The sequence below is a fragment of the Sus scrofa genome, chromosome 13 (genome assembly GCF_054392235.1).
Source record: "Sus scrofa isolate SSC_HxYL_T2T_F1_AM1 chromosome 13, Sscrofa_HxYL_maternal_Yorkshire_Landrace_v2.0, whole genome shotgun sequence".
NCBI classification, from domain to species: Eukaryota; Metazoa; Chordata; class Mammalia; order Artiodactyla; family Suidae; genus Sus; species Sus scrofa.
In genome coordinates this window covers 123481538-123503566 of record NC_139395.1, presented here as the reverse complement: position 1 = coordinate 123503566, position 22029 = coordinate 123481538, and the positions used below count along the sequence as shown (strand labels likewise).

The window sequence follows — 22029 nt, the reverse complement described above, 5'->3', positions numbered from 1 at the left end:
TTTTCCCTGCATGATATTTTAAACTATGAATCAAGTTGTGTATATATGTTATACGCAAGTTACTGTGCAAGTCCTTCACAAGGCATCTTTGAGCTTGCTGTGTGATCTGGCCAGTTTTAGAAGTATTAGCAGGGCCTAAAGGAAACAAACCGTGATTTCTTTCACTGACAGTCTCTGCTTTCCCACTTACACCCCAATTAATTCATAACCACACACCATACTTACTCTGCTTTCTCCCATAGGCCTTTCTTAGCTGATGATCTTCCTATTTTGCTTCAGTTTTACTGCCTTCAATTAACTTACTTTTGGTTCTTGGCATACCAAAACACCATGTGAATAAGCTCTGTGTGAAAGATGATAGACAACAAAAATAACCATCATTAACAGCCATCTCCATAACTAGAGTTCAGTGTAACTGTCTCTAGAGCTGTTTAGAAAAACGATAACTTTTTTGTGGGACTAGAACAAGTTTACTAATTGTTTTATATTTTTTCCAGCAAAAGCAAGGAGATACGTAGATTAAAATTCACCAAAGACCCTGAGATATGGGGTGCTGATAACATGGGCTTTGTTTATAGAAATTCTGCTTACACTACAGTTTTAACCCACAGGTTCTGAGTCTAAACTAGCAGTTCTCAAACTGTTTTGTTTTAGGATCTTTTGATACTTGTTGCCGGTTAACATAAGTAACATTTTTCTTATTATTATTACTCAAATGAATTTATCACATCTGTAGTTGTATAATGATCATAATAATCTGATTTCACAGGATTTCCATCCCACAGCCCAAGCACCCCCAAATCCCCCCACCCCCCAAACTGTCTCCTCTGGAGACCATAAGTTTTTCAATGTCTGCGAGTCAGTATCTGTTCTGCAAAGCAGTTCAGTCTGTCCTTTTTTCAGATTCCACATGTCAGTGAAAGCATTTGATGTTGGTGTCTCATTGTATGGCTGACTTCAAATAGCATGATAGTTTCTAGGTCCATCCATGTTGCTAAGAATGCTGGTATTTTGTTCCTTTTAATGGCCGAGTAATATGCCATTGTGTATATGTACCACATCTTCTTGATGCAGTCCTCTGTCGATGGACATTTAGGTTGTTTCCGTGTCTTGGCTATTGAAAATAGTGCTGTAGTGAACATCAGAGTCCATGTGTCTTTGCGAGTCGTGGTTTTCTCTGGATAGATGCCCAGGATTGGGACTGCTGGATCAAATGGTAGTTCTATTTTTAGTTTTCTGAGGAATCTCCATACTGCTTTGCACAGTAGTTGCACCAATTTACAATCCCACCAACAGTGTACTAGGGTTCCTTTTCCTCCACACCCTCTCTAGCACTTATTGTTTGTAGACTTTTGGATGATGGCCATTATGGCTGGTGTAAGGTGGTACCTCAGAGTGGTTTTGATTTGCATTTCTCTAATAATGAGTGGTGTTGAGCATCTTCTCATGTGTTTTTTGGCCATCTGCATGTCTTCTTTGGAGAACTGTCTGTTTAGATCTTCTGCCCATTTTTGGATGGGGTTATTTGTTTTTTTGGTATGGAGCTACAGAAGGTGTGTATAAATTTTGGAGATTAATCCCTTGTCAGTCGATTCACTTGCAAAGATTTTCTCCCATTCTGTGGGTTGCCTTTTTGTTTTGTTTAGGGTTTCCTTTGCTGTGCAGAAACTTTGAAGTTTGATTAGGTCCCATTTGTTTATTTTTGTTTTTACTGTCAGTACTCTAAGAGGTGGATCTGAGAAGGTGTTGCTGTCATTTATGTTGGAGAGTGTTTGGGCTATGTTTTCCTCTAAGAGTTTGATAGTGTCTGGTCTTATATCTAGGTCTTTAATCCATTTGGAGTTTATTTTTGTGTATGGTGTTAGGGAGTGTTCTAATTTCATTCTTTTGCGTGTGGCTGTCCAGTTTTCCCAGCACCACTTATTGAACAAGCTGTCTTTTCTCCCTTGTATATTCTTGCCTCCTTTGTCGTAGATGAGTTGGCTGTAGGTGCATGGGTTTAATTCTGGGCTTTCTATCCTGTTCCACTGATCTATAGTTCTGTCTTTGTGCCAGTACCATACAGTTTTGATGACTGTTGCTTTTGTAGTATAGTCTGAAGTCCGGGAGCCTCATTCCTCCAGCTCCATTTTTCTTTTCCAGGATGTCTTTGGCTATTCTGGGCCTTTTGTGCTTCCAAACAAACTTTAAAATATTTTGTTCGAGTTCTGTGAAAAATGTCCTTGGTAACTTGATAGGGATTGCATTGAATGTGTAGATTGCCTTAGGTAGTATAGTCATTTTGATAATATTGACTCTTCCAATCCAAGAGCATGTATGTCTTTCCATCTATTTGTGTCATGTTTGATTTCTTTCATCAGTGGCTTGTAGTTTTCAGAGTACAGGTCTTTTGTCTCTTTAGGTAGGTTTACTTCTAGGTATTTTATTCTGGATGTGATGGCAAATGGGATTGCTTCCTTAATTTCCTTTTCTGATATTTTATTGTTAGTATATAGAAATGCCATTGATTTCTGTGTATTAATTTTGTATTCTGTGACTTTGCCAAATTCGTGGATGAGCTCTGACAGTTTTCTGGTGGAGTCTTTAGGATTCTCTAGGTATAGTATCATGTCATCTGCAAATAGTAATAGTTTTACTTCTTCCTTTCCAATTTGGATTCCTTTTATTTCTTTCACTTCTCTGATTGCTATGGCTAGGACTTCCAAAACTATGTTGAAGAGCCGTGGTGACGGAGGGCATCCTTGTCTTGTTCCTGATCTCAGTGGGAATTCCTTCAGCTTTTCACCATTGAGAATGATGTTCGCTGTGGGTTTGTCATATGTGGCCTTTATTATGTTGAGATAGGTTCCCACTATGCCCACTTTCTGAAGGGTTTTTATCAGAAATGGGTGTTGGATTTTGTCAAAGGCTTTTTCTGAGTCTATTGAGAGGATCATATGGTTTTTATTCTTCAGTCTGTTAATGTGGTGTATCACACTGATGGATTTGCAGATATTGAAGAACCCTTGCGTCCCTGGGATAAATCCCACTTGATCATGATGTACAATCCTTTTAGTGTATTGTTGGATGTAGTTTGCTAGGATTTTGTTGAGGATTTTTGCATCGATGTTCATCAGTGAAATTGGCCTGTGGTTTTCGTTTATTGTGGTGTCTTTGTCTGGTTTTGGTACCAGGGTGATGGTGGCCTCATAGAATGAGTTTGGGAGTATCCCTTCCTCTGCAATTTTTTGAAATAGTTTCATAAGGATAGGTGTTAGCTCTTCTCTAAATGTTTGATAGAATTCGCCTGGGAAGCTATCCTGTCCTGGACTTTTGTTTGTTGGAAGTTTTTTGACCACAGTTTCAATTTCAGTTCTTGTGATTGGTCCATTCATCTTTATTTCATCTAGGTTTAGCCTTGGAAGGTTGTACTTTTCTAAGAATTTGTCTATTTCTTCTAGGTTTTTACATTTTATTGGCATTAGTTGCATATAGAAGTCTCTTATGATCCTTTGTATTTCTGTGATGTCCACTGTTACTTCTTTTTCATTTCTAATTTTATTGATTAGAGTCCTCTCTCTTTTTCGCTTGGTATGTCTGGCTAGGGGTTTATCAATTTTGTTGATCTTTTCAAAGAACCAGCTTTTCGTTTCCTTGATCTTTTCTATGGTTTTCTTTGATTCTATTTCATTGATTTCTGCTCTGATCTTTATGTTTTCTTTCCTTCTACTAACTTTAGGTCTTGTCTGTTCTTCTCTCTCGAGCTGCTTTCGATGTAAAGTTACCTTGTTTATTTGAGCTTTTTCTTGTTTCCTGAGGTGGGCTTGTATTGCTATAAACTTTCCTCTTAGAATGGATTTTGCTGCATCCTATACGTTTTGGAGAGTTGTATCTTTGTTGTCATTTGCTGCCAGGTATTTTAAATTTCCTCTTTGATTTCTTTTTTTTTTTTTTTTTTTTTCGTCTTTTTGCCATTTCTTGGGCCACTCCTGCAGCATATGGAGGTTCCCAGGCTAGGGGTCTAATCAGAGCTGTAGCCGCTGGCCTATAACAGAGCCACAGCAACGCGGGATCCGAGCCACGTCTGCGACCTACACCACAGCTCTCGGCAATGCCAGATCTGTTAACTCACTGAGCAAGGCCAGGGATTGAACCTGCAGCCTCATGGTTCCTAGTTGGATTCGTTAACCACTGCGCCATGATGGGAACTTCTCCTCTGATTTCTTCAGTGATCCATTGGATGTTTAGTAGCATGTTGTTTATAGTCTCCACGTGTTTGTGTTTTTTGCAGTTTTTTTTCTTGTTGATTTCCAGTCGTATAGCGTTGTGGCCAGATACGATGCTTGATGTGATTTCAATTTTCTTAAAGTTACCGAGGTTGGATTTGTAGCCCAGGATATGATCAATCTTAGAGAATGTTCCATGTGCACTTGAGAAGAATGTGTATTCTGTTGCTTTTGGATGGAATGTCCTATAAATATCTATTAAGTCATTCTGGTCTAATGCATCATTCAGGGCCTGTGTTTCCTTGCTGGTTTTCTGTCTAGTTGATCTGTCCATTGCTGTAAGTGGGGTGTTAACATCCCCCACTATTATTGTGTTATTGTTGATTTCTCCTTTTAAGGTTGTTAGCAGTTGCCTTATATATTGTGGTGAACCTATGTTGGGTGCATAGATATTTAAAATTGTTATATCTTCTTGGATTGATCCTTTGATCATTATGTAATGACCTTCTTTGTCCCTTAAAATATTCATTTTAAAGTCTCTTTTGCCTGATATGAGTATTGCTACTCCAGCTTTCTTTTGATTCCCATTTGCATGGACTATTTTCTTCCATCCTTTCACTTTCAATTTGTATGTGTCCCTAGATGTGAAGTGGGTCTCTTGAAGACAGCATATATGTGGGTCTTGTTTTTGTATCCTTTCAGCCAGTCTATGTCTTTTGGTTGGGGTGTTTAGTCCATTCACATTTAAGTTAATTATTGATATGTATGTTCTTATTGCCATTTTATTAATTGCTTTGGATTTGTTTTTGCTGCTCTTTTTTCTTTCCTTCTTCTCTTGTTCTTTTCTGCCTAGAGAAGTTCCTTTAGTATTTGTTGTAAGGCTGGTTTAATGTTGCTGAATTCTCTCAGCTTTTGCTTATCTGTGAGGTTTTGATTTCTCCTTCAAATCTGAATGAGAGCCTTACTGGGTAGAGTAATCTTGGTTGGATGTTTTTTTCCTTTCATCACGTTGAGTATATCATGCCACTCCCTTCTGGCCTGCAGAGTTTCTGCTGAAAAATCGGCCGATAACCTTATTAGGGTTCCCTTGTATGTTGTTTCTTTTTCCCTAGCTGCTTTCAAGATTTTCTCTGTCTTTAATTTTGGTCAGTTTGATTAGTATGTTTTTCGGGGTGTTCCTCCTTGGGTTTATTTTATATGGTACTCGTTTTGCTTCCTGAATTTGAGTGAGTGGTTCCTTTCCCATGTTAGGGAAGTTTTCGGCGATTATCTCTTGGAATAGTTTTTCTGTCCCCTTCTCTCTCTCGTCTCCTTCTGGCACCCCTATAGTATGGATGTTGCTGCATTTAACATTGTCCCAGAGTTCTCCAGAGTTCTTTTCAGTCTTTTTTCTCTTTTCTGTTCCGCGTCCGTAATTTCCACTAATCTGTCCTCCACCTCACTTATTCGTTCTTCTGCCTCCTGTATTCAGCTGTTAGCTGCTTCTAGTGAATTTTTTATTTCAGCTATTTTGTATTTTGCATCTCTTCTTGTTTAAGTTTTATATCTTGTATCTCTTTGGTCAGTGTTGCCTGTAAGTTATCCATCTTTGCCTCCAGGTTATTTCCAATGTCTTGCATCATCTTCAGCATCAACAGTCTAAAGTCTTTTTCCTGGAGGCTGAGAATCTCCTCCATGCTTAGCTGATTTTCTGGGGTTTTTCCTTTCTCCCTCATCTGAGGTATAGTTCTCTGTCTTTTCATTTTGATAGGTTTTTGGTGTGGTGACCTTTTTACAGATAATAGAGTTGTAGCCTCTCTTACTTCTGATGCCTGCCCCCCTGTGGCTGAAGTCAGTATGGGGGGCTTGCTGTAGGCTTCCTGATGGGAGGGGCTGATGCCTCTCCACTGGTAGGTGGAGCTGATTCTAATCCCTCTGGTGGGTGGGTCTTAGTCTCTGGATGGGATTAGAGGCAGCTGTGTGCCTGAGGGGTCTTTAGGTAGCCTGTTTACTGAGGGGTGGGGCTGTGATCCCACCTGGGTTGTTGTTTGCCCTGGGGCTTCTCAGCAGCTGACTGGGTTGGGCCAGATTGTCCCAAAATGGCCACCTCCAGAGAAAGGCAAGGCTTCTGAATATTCCGGACAGCTTTGCTTTCAATGTCCTTCCCTCACAACAAGCCACATCCACCCCTGTTTTCCCAGGATGTCTTTCAAGAACTGCAGTCAGATTTGACCCAGATTTCCATGGAGACTTTGCTCTGCCCTGTGACCCAGTGCATGTGAAATTCTGTGTGCGCCTTTTAAGAATGGGGTCTCTGTTTCCCCTAGTCCCATGGAGCTCCTGCACACAAGCCCCACTGGCCTTCAATGCCAGATGCTCCGGGGCTCTTTCTCCCCGTGCCAGATCCCCACACGTGAGAGTTTGATGTGGGGCTCTAACTCTCACTCCTGTAGGTGAGTCTCTGTGAACCAGTTAGTTTCCAGTCTGTGAAGCCTCCCACTCAGGGGGTATGGGGTTGTTTATATCACGAAATCGCCCCTCCTACCTCTTGATGTGGCCCTCTCTTTGTCTTCTGGAGTAGGATATCTTTTTTAAGGTTTCCAGTCCATTTGGTTGAAGAGTGCTCAGTCTTAAGTATAAATTTTGTTGTTTTTAGGAGAGAAGTTGAGCTCCAGTCCTTCTATTCTGTCATCTTAATCTCCATGTAACATTTTTTAAAGTGAAAAATGACCATTTTCCTAAACAAAAAAAATTGAGCAGAGTGGCACCTGTTTCACATTTCACAGATTACTGTCCAGCTCATCAGAAGATAGCTGAATTCTCATCTATGAAATCAGTCGTGATATCACACACAGCTTTTGGAAAGTCTGAACATTCATGGGAATTTAAGAGTAAAAAGGAAGAAAAGGTAAATGGCTTCATAACATCATTACAATCAAATAGTTGTTTTTTGCAGTGTCAGAAAAGTTTAACAAAACCATCTGCACTTAACAATAGGAAGGGAAGGTGAGCAGTCAACATTCATCTATTATACTGAAAATGGGATTAGCACTGTAGCTGGATTTGTTGAGCCTTGTGAGTGGAGAAAGCCTGTGGGAGAAATAATGTATTGAGCCTTGTCTAGGGGTTTTACATACTTTTAATCTAATCCTTACAACAATCATGAAAGGTAGATATTATTATTTTTCCCCATGTGGAAATGCTCAGGGGTTAACAAGCACATTTCCCTGAGATGCATGACTGCTAAGTGTTGAAGCTGAAGTTCAACCTCAGGTCTGGTTTCAAAGCTCATTCTCTTCAATCAGACAGAATTGAGTGGAAGAAATAATGTCATTCAACTCTGACAATTTTTTAAAGAAGCAGATGTTTGTTTTAATTTATTTACATACATAGTATAATTAGATTCAGTATAGAAAATTTAAATATAGAAAAGAAAGCTTTCTTTTTAACTTTTTTTTTTGGTCTTTTGTCTTTCTGAGGGCTGCACCCGTGGCATATGGAGGTTCCCAGGCTAGGGGTCGAATTGGAGCTGTAGCCACCGGCCTACACCAGAGCCACAGAAATGCAGGATCCGAGCTGTGTCTGTAACCTACACCACTGCTCATGGCAACAGTGGGATCCTTAACCCACTGAGCAAGGCCAGGGATCGAACTTGCAACCTCATGGTTCCTAGTCGGATTCTTTCCACTGCACCACGACAGGAACTCCTTATTTTTAAAATTGGTAATATATTTTCATGGTATAGAATTCAAGTTAAACAAAAGTGTAAACCGTGAAAATGATCCATCCTATCCATTTTTTCAACATCTCTTACCCCTACTCATCACTATCCAGCCTAGTTTCCCTCCTACATAAAACCAGTGTATCTTTCAGAGATGTTCTAAAACAAGGTTTTAAAAAATGTTTGAAATTTCCATGTTGCTAAGACAAATAGCAAGGGATTTTTGATTTGCCCTTTCCCAGGTCTCCCTTATAATCTGATAAAATCAGGTAACAGTTGCAAAGATAGAATACAATGAAACATGAATCAATGATTATTCAGACTGCAGGAACAATTTCCAGCAACCCAAACATAAGGCTGGGTATAAGGAAAGTCAGTGGAACCAGACAGGAACACAGCTAAGTAGGAATTACCACAAAGTGATTTTTAGTTTTCTCCTGAGGTATAGAATTTTTATTTTTTTCCTGGGTGCTCACCCATGCCTGCTCCTTGCTCTGCTTCTAAGCTCACTGGAAGATTTTAGTTCCTTGACCCTTATAATGTGGCTATTTCTCACCAATGGGCTATGAAGCCAAAGCATGTAATTCCAGATGAGACCCCCTTCAGTCTTCTCTTCCCCTACCATAGGAGAAGAACAGGCCATGTGTTCCAGACAATACAGCTATAGATAGTGGGACCTGGTCAACCTGGATCCTTGAGTGACTGTGAACTCAAAACCCCTAGTGATTCAGAAAGAATGTACAGTGTAAGCAAGAAATAAAGCTTGTTTTATCAAACTGCAAGGACTTGGTAATTATTGTTACGGCTTATCCTGACACACAAAATTCCTTACAATCCTGTGTACCCTTAACGTTCCTTTAACAATTAGCAAGTGTTATTTATATTATCAGAATTTATAAAAGTTATAGTACAAAAAAGAACTTTGAAAAGAAGCAATGCAAATATAAGAGAATCAGCAAAATCGAAATTCAGTTTTAATTTCCACTAAATTAGCTGCTTTTGCACTGTATTGTTCTGATATACTTGCTTTTATTGGAAAAGAAGGTCTTGAGTCAGTGACCTAGGTTTCCACCTTAAGAAGAGTAAATTAAACCCATGGTAAGCTAAAGGAAGGATATAGTAAAGAGCAGAGAATAATGAAATTTTAAAGACAAACAGAAAAGAGAAAACTGGTTCTTTGGAGGGAAAAAAAAAACCAACAACCAATAAAATTATAAACCTCCATCCAAACTGAGAAAGAACTTACCAAAATTAGGAAAGAGAGGATCTCACTATAGATCCTACAAACATTAAAAAGATAATAGACTATTAAGAATAATTTTATTCCAATAAAAGAGAACTGTGATGAAACAGACAAATTTCCAGAAAGACACAAATAACCAAAGTCATTCAAAAAGATGCCTAAAAATTCCTATTAAACTGACTTTGTACTTTAAGAGATTCCCACAAAGACAATTCTAGGAGGTCCCCCTGTGGCACAGTAGGACTGAAAGTGTCTCTGCAGCAGCAGGGATGTAGTTTTGATCTCTGGTCCTCACAGTGAGTTAAGGATCCATTGTAGGTTGCAACTCCGGGTTGGATTTGATCCCTGGCTGGAGAACGCCATATACCATGGGGTGGCCAAAAGAGGAAAAAAAAGAAAGAAAGAAAATTCTTGACTCAGATGTCTTCACCGATGAATTCTACCAAACTTTTAAGGAAGAAATTCCAAACTTGAAGAGAAGAAACACCTTCCAACTCACTTTCCAAGACCAGAATTATCCTTATAACAAAACCAAAGACATTTCAAGAAAGTTAAGTTATAAAGCATTATCCCTCAAGAACACAGCAAAAATCCTTAAGAAAATATATACTATGAAGTTAAATTCATTAATTCATAAATAATATAACCTAATACATCACAGTTTATGCAAGCTTGGTTTAACATTAGAAAATCAATATAATTCCTCATGTTAATAAAGAGGAAAACTACAATCATCTAATTAGATAAAGAAAAAGCATTTAACAAAATCCAACCTGATAAAAACTCTTAGAAGGAGTTCCCACTGTAGCTTAGTGGGTTAAGAACCTGACAAGTATCTATGAGGATGTGGGTTCAATCCCTGGCCTCACTCTGGGTTAAATATCCAGCGTTGCCATGAGTTGTGGTGGGAGTCACAGATGCAGCTCGGATCTGGCATTGCTGTGGCTGTGGTGTACGCCTGCAGCTGCAACTCTGATTTGACCCCTAGCCCGGGTATGTCCATATGCTGCACATGCATCTTTAAAAAAGAAAGAAGAAGAAGGAAAAAAAAAAAAGCTCACAAAACAGAAGGGAACTTCCCAACTAGATAAAAAGCATCTGTAAAAAATCTAAATTTAACCTCAAAGCAAGGATGTCCATCCCCCAACCTTCCTCATTTTATTAGATGTCCTAGCCAGTGCAACAAGGCATTAACAAGAAATAAAAGGCAGCAGTTCCTTTCGTGGCTGTGGCACAGCGGAAGCAAATCTGACTAGGAACCATGAGGTTGCGGGTTCGATCCCTGGCCTCGCTCCATGTGTTAAGGATCTGGTATTGTTGTGAGCTGTGGTGTAAGTCGAAGAGGCGGCTCAGATCTGGTGTAGGCTGGAAGCTGTAGCTCTGATTGGACCCCTAGCCTGGGAACCTCCATATGCTGCAGGTGCGGCCCTAAAAAACAAAAACAAAACAAAAAAGAAAAAAGAAAAAGGAATAAAAGGCATGTAGACTAAGGGAAAAAAAGCAAAGCTGTCTTTAATCATGGGTGATATGATCACATACTTAGAAAATCTACAATAAAAACTACTAAAAGTAACAAGTGAATTTAGCAAGGCTGCAGGTTAATTTTTTAAATATTGTACTATATACCAGGTTAAGCAATTGCAAAATGAAATGACATTTGTAATAGCATTAGAAATATGAAACATTAGGGATCAACTTGACAAAGCACATGCAAGCACAGTATTCTGAAAATTTAAAACACTGCAGAAATAGCACTTGGGTTTGTTTTTAATTTTTGTGCAAAGACTTATAGACAGGTGCAAAACCAAATCCTCTTTTGCAACCCAGAACTCACTGTTCAGTCTGAGTTTTGATATGGATAAGAAGGAACATGATATCTAAAACAGCTTCAAGTGATGGGGTACTGAGACATATAAAGGTTGCTTCCAGGACTACAGAATTGAGAATTTAAAAGCATAGGATATGAGGGAAGTCAGCAGCTATACTTATTTAGTACTCTAATTTTAACATTGACATGAAACAAGGATGATTTCTGGGGTTTTTTTTTAGGCTTTTATCTTGAGAACACAGTGTCTGGACTTTAAAAAGGTACTCACATATTCCAATGATCTGTACTGTTCTGGAGTGTGACAGCTTAGTGAATATGATTTGAACTTAATGCCTAAGTTGAGAACCAGGCAGATCCATCTCTTCTGACCCTAAACATGACCCTAAAGTTTAAAATGCTTCAGGAAACCGAATCACAAAGAATACAGGGGGGGAATTTTTGAAGTGTGTCCATATTCCATTGAGATCAAAGAAGCCCAATTAAAAGAACTATAGGCTGACATGACAACGATGGATTGAGCAAACCTTCTTTTTGAAAGGGCCATCTTGAAGATTTTCACTTAAACAGTGGAAAGAATCAGCAAGTGAAATTCCTTACAAATTTGTTGACAAATAATTCCGCCTATGTTGTACATAATAAAAAAATCTTTACACTTAAAGAAAACACTGAAAAAATTAAAGCTTTGTTAGGATGGGCATGTGTGTTGGTATGCATACACAAATTGATAAGCTGGGCTATAAAATCAAGCTTCCAGGACATTTCCCAGAAAATGTAGAACAGGATAAAAGGATAAGAAAATAGAGAACGAATCCAGCAGGTGCAAAGTGTGAACAGGAGTCATAGAAAGGAAATAAACTGGAGGGGAAGGAATCAAGGAAGAAAAGGTTGTAACACTTTCTAGAACTGAAGGTCTTTTCAAGATTGACAATCTTCCACCTTGATGGAAGAAAACAGGCTCACACTGAGACACCTCAGAAATTTCAAAACAGTGATAAAGAGAAGAGGTAACTAATTTCCCAAGAGAATACAAGTTTCAGTCAAAGAACTGAGATATGGAAGTGGATATTTTGAAATCAGGTAAATTAAGGGAAAAAATAAAGCATTTATCGTGCCTTGTATGAGATGTACCACTGGGAGCCAAGTAGCAGATGAGGGGAAGCATCTCATTAAAGAGTGTTCAGACTTATAAATGGAAACTAAGTTGTGGACCTGGAATTTCACCTACAAATGAACAGATGTAAGCCTGAAGCACCTCTTGCTATCATCATCTCAAGAGGAGAGAAACTAGACATTCTGTGCCTCCTACAGGCTGAACCTAAGTGATAAAATCTCTGGGTCCAGCTGCCAACTGGAAAGAAATGCAGAATACTGGAGACAATCTGGATTTCTATCACCGAGTGATTGGATAAACAGAGGAGTGGTACATCCATGCAATGGAACACTACTCAGCAATAAAAGGGAGGAACAATCAATACATTCAACAGTACAGATGGACTCAAAATAATTATGCCGAGTGAGCGAGGCCAGGCTAAAAGAAGGCATGCTGCATTATATCCCATTCATTTAAAATCCTAGAGAACACAAATTCACCTAGAATGACAGGAAGCAGATAATTAATTGCTGAGGAGCCAGCGAGGGGGAGGAGGGAGAAATTACAAAGGGGCACAGGGAACTTTGGGGGTGATAAATGTGTTTACTCTCCCGAAGGTTGTGGTGTTTTCATGGGTGTAGACATATGGCAAAGGGTATCAAACTGTACACATTAAGTGTGTGCGGTTTGTTGTATGTCAATTACACCTCAATAACGCTGTTCTTAAACAAGGAAGTAAGTTCAGAGGACAGAGGAACACACTGAGCTGCACTGTGAGTGTGTAATCAGCAAAGGTGACAGAAGAAAACTTGGAAGTCAGGTGGTCCAGGTTTTCAACTGAAGGAATGCAGAGTTTTTTTGTTTGTTTGTTTGCTTGTTTTTTAACGCCAGTACCTGAGGTATAGGGAAGTTTCTGGGCTAGGGGTTGAACTGGAGTTACACCTGAGGCCTATGCCACAGCCATAGCCAGGCTGAATACTAACCCACTGAGGGAGGCCAGGGATTGAACCTGCATCGTCATGGACACTATGTCAGGTTCTTAACCTGCTGAGCCAAAATGGGAACTCCTCAAATACTTTTTTTTTTAGGGCCACATTCTCGGCATATGGAGGTTCCCAGGCTGGGGTTGAACTGGAGCCACAGCTGCTGGCCTACACCACAGCCACAGCAACACAGGATCCAAGCCATGTCTGCGACCTACACCGCAGCTCACAGTACCGCCATATCCTTAACCCACTGTGCGAGGCCAGGGATCAAACCTACATCCTCGCAGATGCTAGTCAGATTCGCTTCCACTAAGCCACAACGGGAACTCCAATCAAATATTTTTTTAAAGAAAGGGTAAGACTAAGGTCTCCAGGGATACACACTTAGGTGATAAAATTATTTTCAGAATTGCGAGAAAAGGATTACTCTGAGTTGTTATTTGGAAAAAGGGGTTTGAGGAGCAGAAGTCCAGCTCTTTATCTGAGTGGTAGGTACCATGGTGTTTACTTATGATCATTCATTAAGCTAGATATTTTTATGCATGGCTTTCTGTATTTTATTTTTTAGTAAAAAGAGATAGAGAGATGAGAATGGGGTTAGCTCCTCAGCAACACTGGAGGCCAGAGATACCTTTTATTCTAAGGGATTGTTAAGTTCAACCAAATAGCAACACTTTCTTGTAAAAAAAAAAAAAAAAAAAAAAACCCAAAAAACCAAAAAAACCATAGGCAAAAATCAAAAGAAAACAACAAACTAAGAAAAAACATTAAAAAATACTATCTCTTAGTATAAATGGAATAACTCCTCTGAAAAGCAATTTGACAGTATCCATCAAAATTACAAACATACTTATATGTCCTTTGAGCCAACAATCTCCTAAGGATTGCATACATGAAAAATTGTTTATGAGATTTTTCATAGAAATACTGTTTATAATAACCAAAGAATAGAAATAGCCTAAATATCCATCAATAAGGAAACCATTAAATAAATTATAATACATATATCCAATGTAATACTAAGCAATTATCTTTTAAAAATGAGGAAACTCTCCATGTACTGACAGGGACATGTCTCTGAGACACACTGTTAAGGAAAAAAGCAAGATACAGAACAGTGCAGAGAATAAACCACCGTCTGTGTAAAAGGGGTGAAAAAAACCCACATAGTTCCATATATGCATCAAGAAACCCTGTGAGTTCTTGTCATGGCTCGGAGGGTTATGAACTCGCCTAACATCCATGAGGATACAGGTTTGAACCTTGGCTGGGCTCAGCAGGTTAAGGATCCCACTTAACCTCTAGCCTGGGAAATTCCATATGCTGCTAGTGTGGCCTTAAAAAGAAAAAAAAAAAAAAAAAAAAAAAAAAAAGACACCCTGGAAGGACACTTAAGAAGTTAGAAACAACAGTTACAAGGTTGGGATCATGGAAGGGATGGATGGAGACCTCATACCTTTTCCTACTATTAAAATTCTGCTAACCGTGTGAATGTATTAAGTATTCAAAAAATTAGATACCCTGAATAAAGAAAAAAACTAAAGTTATCTACAAATTGGTACAGCTCTCAACTATACAAACTATGTATCTGGTTTACTTTAAAAAGCTTTTTTAAAATCTTTAATGAAAAAATTAACTTCCAATATAGAATTCTCTACTAAGCTAAGCCAATTAGTTTAAATAAAGGCAATTAAGTGTAGATATAATGCAAAGCCATTTTTAGATATGTGAAGTCTCAAAACTGCCTACATCGCATGAAGTTCTTAGGAAGCAAATGGAAGGCATACCTCATCATACTGAGGGAATAAACTAAGAAAGGGAACAAGGAGTTCCCCTGTGGCATAGCGAGTTAAGGATCTGGCATTGTCACTGATGTGGCACCGGTTTGATCCCTGGCCTGGGAACTTCCACATGCCATGGGCACAGCCAAATAAAAAAGAAAGGAAAGGAAAAGGAGAAAGAGACAGATGTGGGATCCAGGAAACGGGATGCAGTGAAGAGTGGAGGAAAGCTCCCCAGGTGGGAGGAAGATAAGCTACACCAGGTGGAGGGCACACACCCCAAATTAGTGCATGGTGGCTATCCAAGAAACTTCTCCAGTATGCAAATTCTAAATATCTTTGAGTGTATTAAAAGAGATTTAAAGAATAAGGAAGTGTTTGTGGCTGAATCTGTGGCATAAAGAAACAAGAAAAAATCCTACTCAAAAAAGTTGTTCAGGAAAGGAAATGTAATATATGACATTGGTAGATTTTGCAGTCACTTTACCGTTATGATAAACATGTACTGATCTAACCCCCACTGTAACATGGTTATGTTGACAGTATGGGGCCTGGAAATTGCTCCTGGGTACAGTGATGGTATACTGGGGTTTGTCAGCAAGGTACAAGAGGCTTACATAATCATCTTCCCTTTAGGAAGTCAACAAGTGAGGCTTAACGTGAAAACTGCAGTATGAGCCTGTTATCAGAGGTACAGGTATAAATACCACCAGCCAAAGGAGCTGAGGTTACCTGTGGGGAGCAGGCAGACAATGGCACTTTTTTCTCCCCCAGAATAAGCCTTGCGACCCAACTAGACAATCCTTGAAAACTGCAGTTTTGTTACTTGGGTAAATATTACAATTATATTTAAAAATGAAAATACAGAAATTTTATTTTAAAAGAGAAGACTGTATTTCATTAACCTACTTTAGGGTACAATGTTCCCCATCATTTTTTGTATCTCAAGTCAGGATGCCACTGAAAGACCATCAGAGGAGTCTGGTCACTGCTTGAAAACAATCTCCATTGACACCTTCTGGTAAGATCAGGAAGTACCAGAATTTGCAGCTTGGAAGAAAATCTCAGACATAATAATGGAACACTTTTCACGACACAGGGGATGATATTGGGGGAAAAAACAGGCACTGAAGACAAAAACTGAACGTAATTCAGAAAAGCTGGACACTCAATGTGAAGAAGTTCTAGGAAGAGCTTAATCACTTTATTTTGCTTCTGTCTCCCTAATTAGGCATATACAAAAAAGGTATGACCAAAAAATATATATACATATATTTTGACCAAATATGTCTAAAGAAGCTCTTTCAATATAACAATTCTAAGTTAAAAAAGACACTTCATCATGATTTGACATGATATTTTTCTTTTCAGTGATATGTAAATAATAATGTCTTACAACTGGTGGCATGTTGGACTGGATGAAATATGGTAATAAATCTCAAAATAAAAATATATTGTAAATTAAAAAAAACATTCAGTGATGTTATATACGCATTTAAAACAATGTCTTTGAGGCCTATTTAATGAAATAGAGAACTGTCAATAATACGGAACGAAAAGAAGCAACATTAAAAACTACATATGGTAATTCGATTTTGTTTAAATATATATAGGTTGGATGAACACATGCCAAATTTTAACAGTGCTTATTCTAGGTCTCCCTATATTTTCCCACTTTTCCTACCATGATTTTTTAATTTTATGATGAGATAGCCATTTACCTAAATACTATAAAACCACTATTTTATCCATCAAGTAACCTAATAATACTCTCTAACACAGTTTATATTAAAATTTTCCCAATTGCCCTAATAGTCTTCTTCATAGATTTCTTTAAAAAGCCCAAGATCCGATCATGGGTAACACCGCTGTATTTACTTTTTACATTATTTCAGTCTTTTTTAATTTAGAAGCTTCCCTGTCATTTTTTTCTTTTTTGATCCTTTATGCCACTAACATTTTTGAAGACTCTGGGTCAACTGTCTTATGGAATATTTCACAGTCTGTATTTGTCTGTTCCCTCTGTATCAGATGAACATGAGATTATATGTCCCAGTGCATCAGTTTATCCCATTACTCATCATATGAAGTTAGACCACGTCTGATGAAGAAGCTGTCTGCCATATTTCCCCACTGTAATCAATAAGTAATCTCTAGTGATACCTTGAGACTCTTGGATAATGCTGTTCCCCAACAAGGTACCACCTAATAGTTCTAGCACAAATCAATCCCTATAATGGGAACGGCAAAACAGTGATTTTTCTACTTCTATGATTCATTCTGCTTTTACAATCTGGCATTTTCCCCCCTGGAAATATATAATAGATTCATGGCTTTGTTTTTTATTCACCACGTTATAATTCACTTCCATCACTATTCTTTTGAATGGCTGGGCTTTCCCACATACATCTTGTCAAGCGTTCCCTCCACCTGAAACTCTCTCTACTCTTGCCATGTCCAGTCTTTAAACATTTGTTGTTTTCGGGCATCCCGTACTTCTTCTGACCCAGAGTCATTTTTTTCAAAAAGACCTAGTTCCTCTTAGTAAAAAACAGTATTTATTTATTTATTTATTTATTAGGGCCACACCTCTGACACACAGAGGTCTTCAGGCTAGGGGTCAAACTGGAACTGCAGCTGCAGGCCCAAGCCACAGCTCACTGCAACTCCAGATCCTTAACCCACTAAGCAAGACCAGGGATCGAACCCCCATCCTCATGGATATTAATTGGGTTCTTAACCTGCTGAGCCACAATGGGAACTCTAAAAACAGTATTTAAAAGGCAAAACCTGAGCATGAGGTGTGCACACTGCTATTGAGGCATCTTTGTCTAGGCCCTTTTAGTGGGCAGGGCTAGAAATTTTTTTTGTTAAATCAAATACTGATATATTAAATACTGATACTGATAACTTCCAATTCAAAACTAACATCCCAGGATTCTTTCTTATATTATTCTATATTTTTATTTCATTCTCCCATAGTGATAACCTGGTTCCCCACTTATATTAAAATATTGATTTGTTCAAATTACAATCCATATTAAATAGTTTTCCAAGTTACAATGCTGATACCATTGGCCACAACTAACCATAAAAATGCAACTGCCAGAGTTCCCGTCGTGGCACAGTAGTTAACGAATCCGACTAGGAACCATGAGGTTGAGGGTTCGGTCCCTGCCCTTGCTCAGTGGGTTAAGGATCTGGCGTTGCCGTGAGCTGTGGTGTAGGTTGCAGACGCGGCTCGGATCCCGCGTTGCTGTGGCTCTGGCGTAAGCTGGTGGCTACAGCTCCGATTAGACCCCTAGCCTGGGAACCTCCATATGCTGAGGGAGCGGCCCAAAGAAACAGCAAAAAGACAAAAAAAAAAAAAAAAAAAAAAAATGCAACTGCCCCCCACCCCAACTCTTTTTGCCCTAGATTCTATCCTACTACAGGTACAGAGTTTTGAGAATTGTGTTAAAATTTTACTTAAATTCTTTTTTTTCTTTTATTGTTATATAATCACTTTGATATACTGTTTTGGATTATTAGTAATTGAATACAATAATGTGTATTCAATTACAGGCTTTGCTTTGTTTTCATTTTTATTTAATTTTATGTAATTGGATATGTAAAATATTAACGCAAATCAAAGTTGAAACCATACGAAAACAGCTATTCAGAGAAATCCCATTTCCACTCTTATCTGCTCCACCACATCCAACAGCCCCTTATCACTTGTTTCTGGTTTATAGTTATTAAGCACTTTCTACAAAAATGACTTGTGGAGCTGTTTTCTCTGGAATAATTACTAGAAGTAGGACTGCTAGGTCAAAGGGTAAATGCATACATACTTTTGTCAGATATTGCCAATTCTCCTCCATAAGCCTGCTGGCCATTCTCTAGTGATGATTTAACTAGTATTAAATTAAATTGAAGGTATGTAGTCTCTTTATTCTAAATTCTACTTTGATGAACAATTAATTACCAATTTAACTGTTTCTTAGAGGTATGGCAGAAATGGTGAGTGGTTCTCAAAATTTGTGCTCTCTTCTTTTTCTAAAGCACAGAGCTGACCTATATTTCCCAGTCTCCTCTGCAGTTAGTTATGGCCATATGACTGACTTCTAGCCAATGGGATGTGTAGCCACTTCTGGGCAGAGCTCATCTCCCTTCCTATAGTCAACTTGAAAACTCTGAAGTCATGGGTAAGGCAACAGAGCTACCTGAGTGTAAAGGGCCAGCCAATGGCCTGAAATACCACCCAGGACTGTTACATGAGAGAAATAAACTTGTGCTGAAGTGTTACCATTATATATATATATATATTTTTTTTTTTTTTCTTTTTAGGGCTACAGGTACAGCCTATGGATGTTCCCAGGCTAGGGATCGAATTGGAGCTGCAGCTGCCAGCCTACACACAGTCACAGCAACATCAGATCTGAGCCACATCTGTGACCTACACCACAGCTCATGGCAATGCGGATCCTTAAGCCACTGAACAGGGCCAGGGACTGAACCCGCATCCTTATGGATACCAACTGGGTTCTTAACCTGCTGAGCCACCAGGGAAACTCCTGAGCCACAACATTATTAACCTACTTTTACAGCATTGTAGCCTATTCTATTTAATACAAAATATTCTAACTGCTTCTTTTTCAGATTCCTTCCATCTTGCTGCATATGTCCCTGCTTCTATTTCACAATTTTTATCTATTGTAAGCTTTCACTGTATCTTTTGCCTACTCTCAGCCTCATATAAATATTTTTAACCAGAGCACTGACTTATGAGACATGGTACTCTGCATATATATGTATTAGAGTTCTTGATAGCTCAGCTGCCTTTTCTTTTTCTCTTTTTTTTTTTGTCTTTTGTCTTTTTAGGGCCGCACCCAAGGCATACAGAGTTCCCCAGGCTAGGGATCCAGTCGGTGCATAAGCTGCCAGCCTAGGCCATAGCCACAGCAACTTGGGGTCCAATCCTCATCTGTGACCTATACCATAGCTCACAGTAATGCCAGATCCTTAACCCACTGAGCAAGGCCAGGGACCGAACCCACATCCTCAAGGATGCTAGTCTGGTTCGCTAACCACTGAGTCATGTCGGGAACTCCCAGCTGCCTTGTTATTCACCATGGCCAGGGGCTTTTTTCTGTCAGGAAGAGGCACAAAGCCAATCATTCTCCCATTTGAACTCTGCTTACAAAATTAATTAGCTTTCATTTGACATGTCCAGTCTTAGTACCCAAATTGTCCAGGTCATACTGACGTCTGTTTCTGGCATTTCTGGCACACACAGAAACATACACATAATACATCGCTAGTCATGGATTAAAGTTTACTAAATAGAACTGGGTCCCAGGCTGACCTCTGAAGGGTTAACTGGTAAGAGCACACCCAGCACCATATCCTTGATGTCTCTGACTTTTCCACCATCCAACTGTGGTATCATATAAGCTAAACTATGTTTTCCTGAGTTATTGATGATTATGTTATTCATAATTAAATCGACAGCATGAGAAAGTCAAGATATATGTGCCCTGATTCCTCCACATCCTTAAAAATTCTTGAAAAATTAGGTTACGTTGATATGATTTAGGTTTCCACACTGCTAACATTAATTTTTACCCAATGCCCCAGGTTTGCTTGTAAATTAATATTCTGGTGATGTATATTTTTACATATCTCTCCCTCACAATGTGATTGTGTCTTATTTTACTGCAAATTCTACACCTGTATATTCAGCTCATCATTTTGGTGGGAACAGGTAAATAATACAAGTACAATGTTTAGAATTAAGGAGAAAGGAGTACCTTGTACTAATTCGGTTTTGCCATCAAATTTTAAGAAAGATATCAAAGATATCACATATGGGAAAGGGATTCAAAAGAGCAACAGCTAAAGGGTTACAAGATTGGGAGTTGCTCAAAAGTAGGAAATGTTAGTTTTGGAAGCTAATATTTGTACCACCACCAGAAATGCCCAAATACATATGGGACGATGGCTTAATAAACATGCTTATAAAAGAGGTTTAATCCTCAGAGGACATTTGAACTAGAGACTGTTTCTGAGTTCTAAAAGATTATCATCAACTTTAGTCCTGCTCTTAAGAAAATGAAGGAGTTTAAGGATACAATGTTCTGGAAAGATAGATTTAGCTATGTAGATGTCCACACACACACACATAAAGATGGTAGAATTTGAAAATGTAAAAACTGCCATTCACAATAAATTTTAAAACATAAAATACAGGAGTTCCCATCGTGGCTCAGTGGTTAACGAATGTGACTAGCATCCATGAGGATACAGGTTCAATCCTGGCCTTGCTCAGTGGGTTAAGGATCTGGCGTTGCCATGAGCTGTGGTGTAGGTCACAGACACATCTTGGATCTGGCATTGCTGTGGCTGTGCCAGCAGCTAACAGCTCTGATTCAGCCCCTAGCCCCGGAACTTCCATATGCCTTGGGTGTGGCCCTAAAAATAAAACAAAACAAAACAAACAAAAAAAACAAAAACAAACAAAACAAACAAAAAAACCCAAACAAAACACAAAATACAAAACATAAAAACAAAAACATAAAATATACAAAAAATAAATCTTTTAAAATATGTATAAAACATTAATGCTAAAAGTTACTAAATCCTGATGAAAGAAACTAAAGACCCAAATAAATGGCAAAATATACCATGTCCATGGATAAGAAGGTTAATATTGTTAAGATGTCTATGCTCCTCCCCAGATTGATAGATTCAATACAGTCCTGATCAAAATCCAACCGCAGGCTTTTTTGTAGAAATTGACAAGCTGATTCTAAAATGTATAGAAATGAAAAGGCCAAAATAGTCAAAACTTCTGAAAAAGAATAAAGTTAAAGGGCTTACAGTACCTGATTTTAAGACTGATAAACCTCAGAACTGAAGATAGTGTGATACTAGCTTAAGAACAGAACAGAGTAGAGAGTTCCAACAGTCCACGTAATTTAAAAGAAAGTATCAAGGCAATTCAATGGAGGAAAGGAAAGTCTTTTCAATAAATGGTGCTGGACCAACTGGATTACTGTAGGAAAAAGGAGGAGTTCAATCCCACCTCACACTCACAAGTTAACTCAGATTGATCACAGGCCTACACATAAAAGCTAAGGCTCTAAAGCTTCTAGAATGAAAATAAAGAAGAAAATCTTTACAAACTGGGGGGCAGATAAAGAATAATTAAGCAA

At 38.6% G+C, this 22029-nt stretch overlaps 1 protein-coding gene and 1 non-coding gene across 5 annotated transcripts in view; one reads left to right on the top strand and one right to left on the bottom strand.

The window, feature by feature from the left end:
- GPR160 (G protein-coupled receptor 160) overlaps positions 1–22029 on the bottom strand; it is a 44634-nt gene that overhangs the window by 4364 nt on the left and 18241 nt on the right. For 2 of the 4 annotated variants that reach the window (XM_021069792.2, XM_021069790.2), the window contains exon 3: positions 226–343. Coding sequence is in view for 1 of the 4 variants with exons in the window: in XM_084990257.1 (XP_084846383.1) it covers positions 6873–6922 (50 nt within the window). In the remaining 3 variants the exon portion in view is untranslated. Of the gene's footprint in view, positions 1–225; positions 344–6729; positions 6923–22029 lie in introns of those variants that run through there. The other 2 variants (XM_084990257.1, XM_021069794.2) reach the window with 2 other exon arrangements.
- LOC146397585 (small nucleolar RNA SNORA40) lies at positions 10899–11021 on the top strand. The gene has a single exon (XR_014825410.1). It is a non-coding gene; the product is annotated as a small nucleolar RNA SNORA40 (small nucleolar RNA).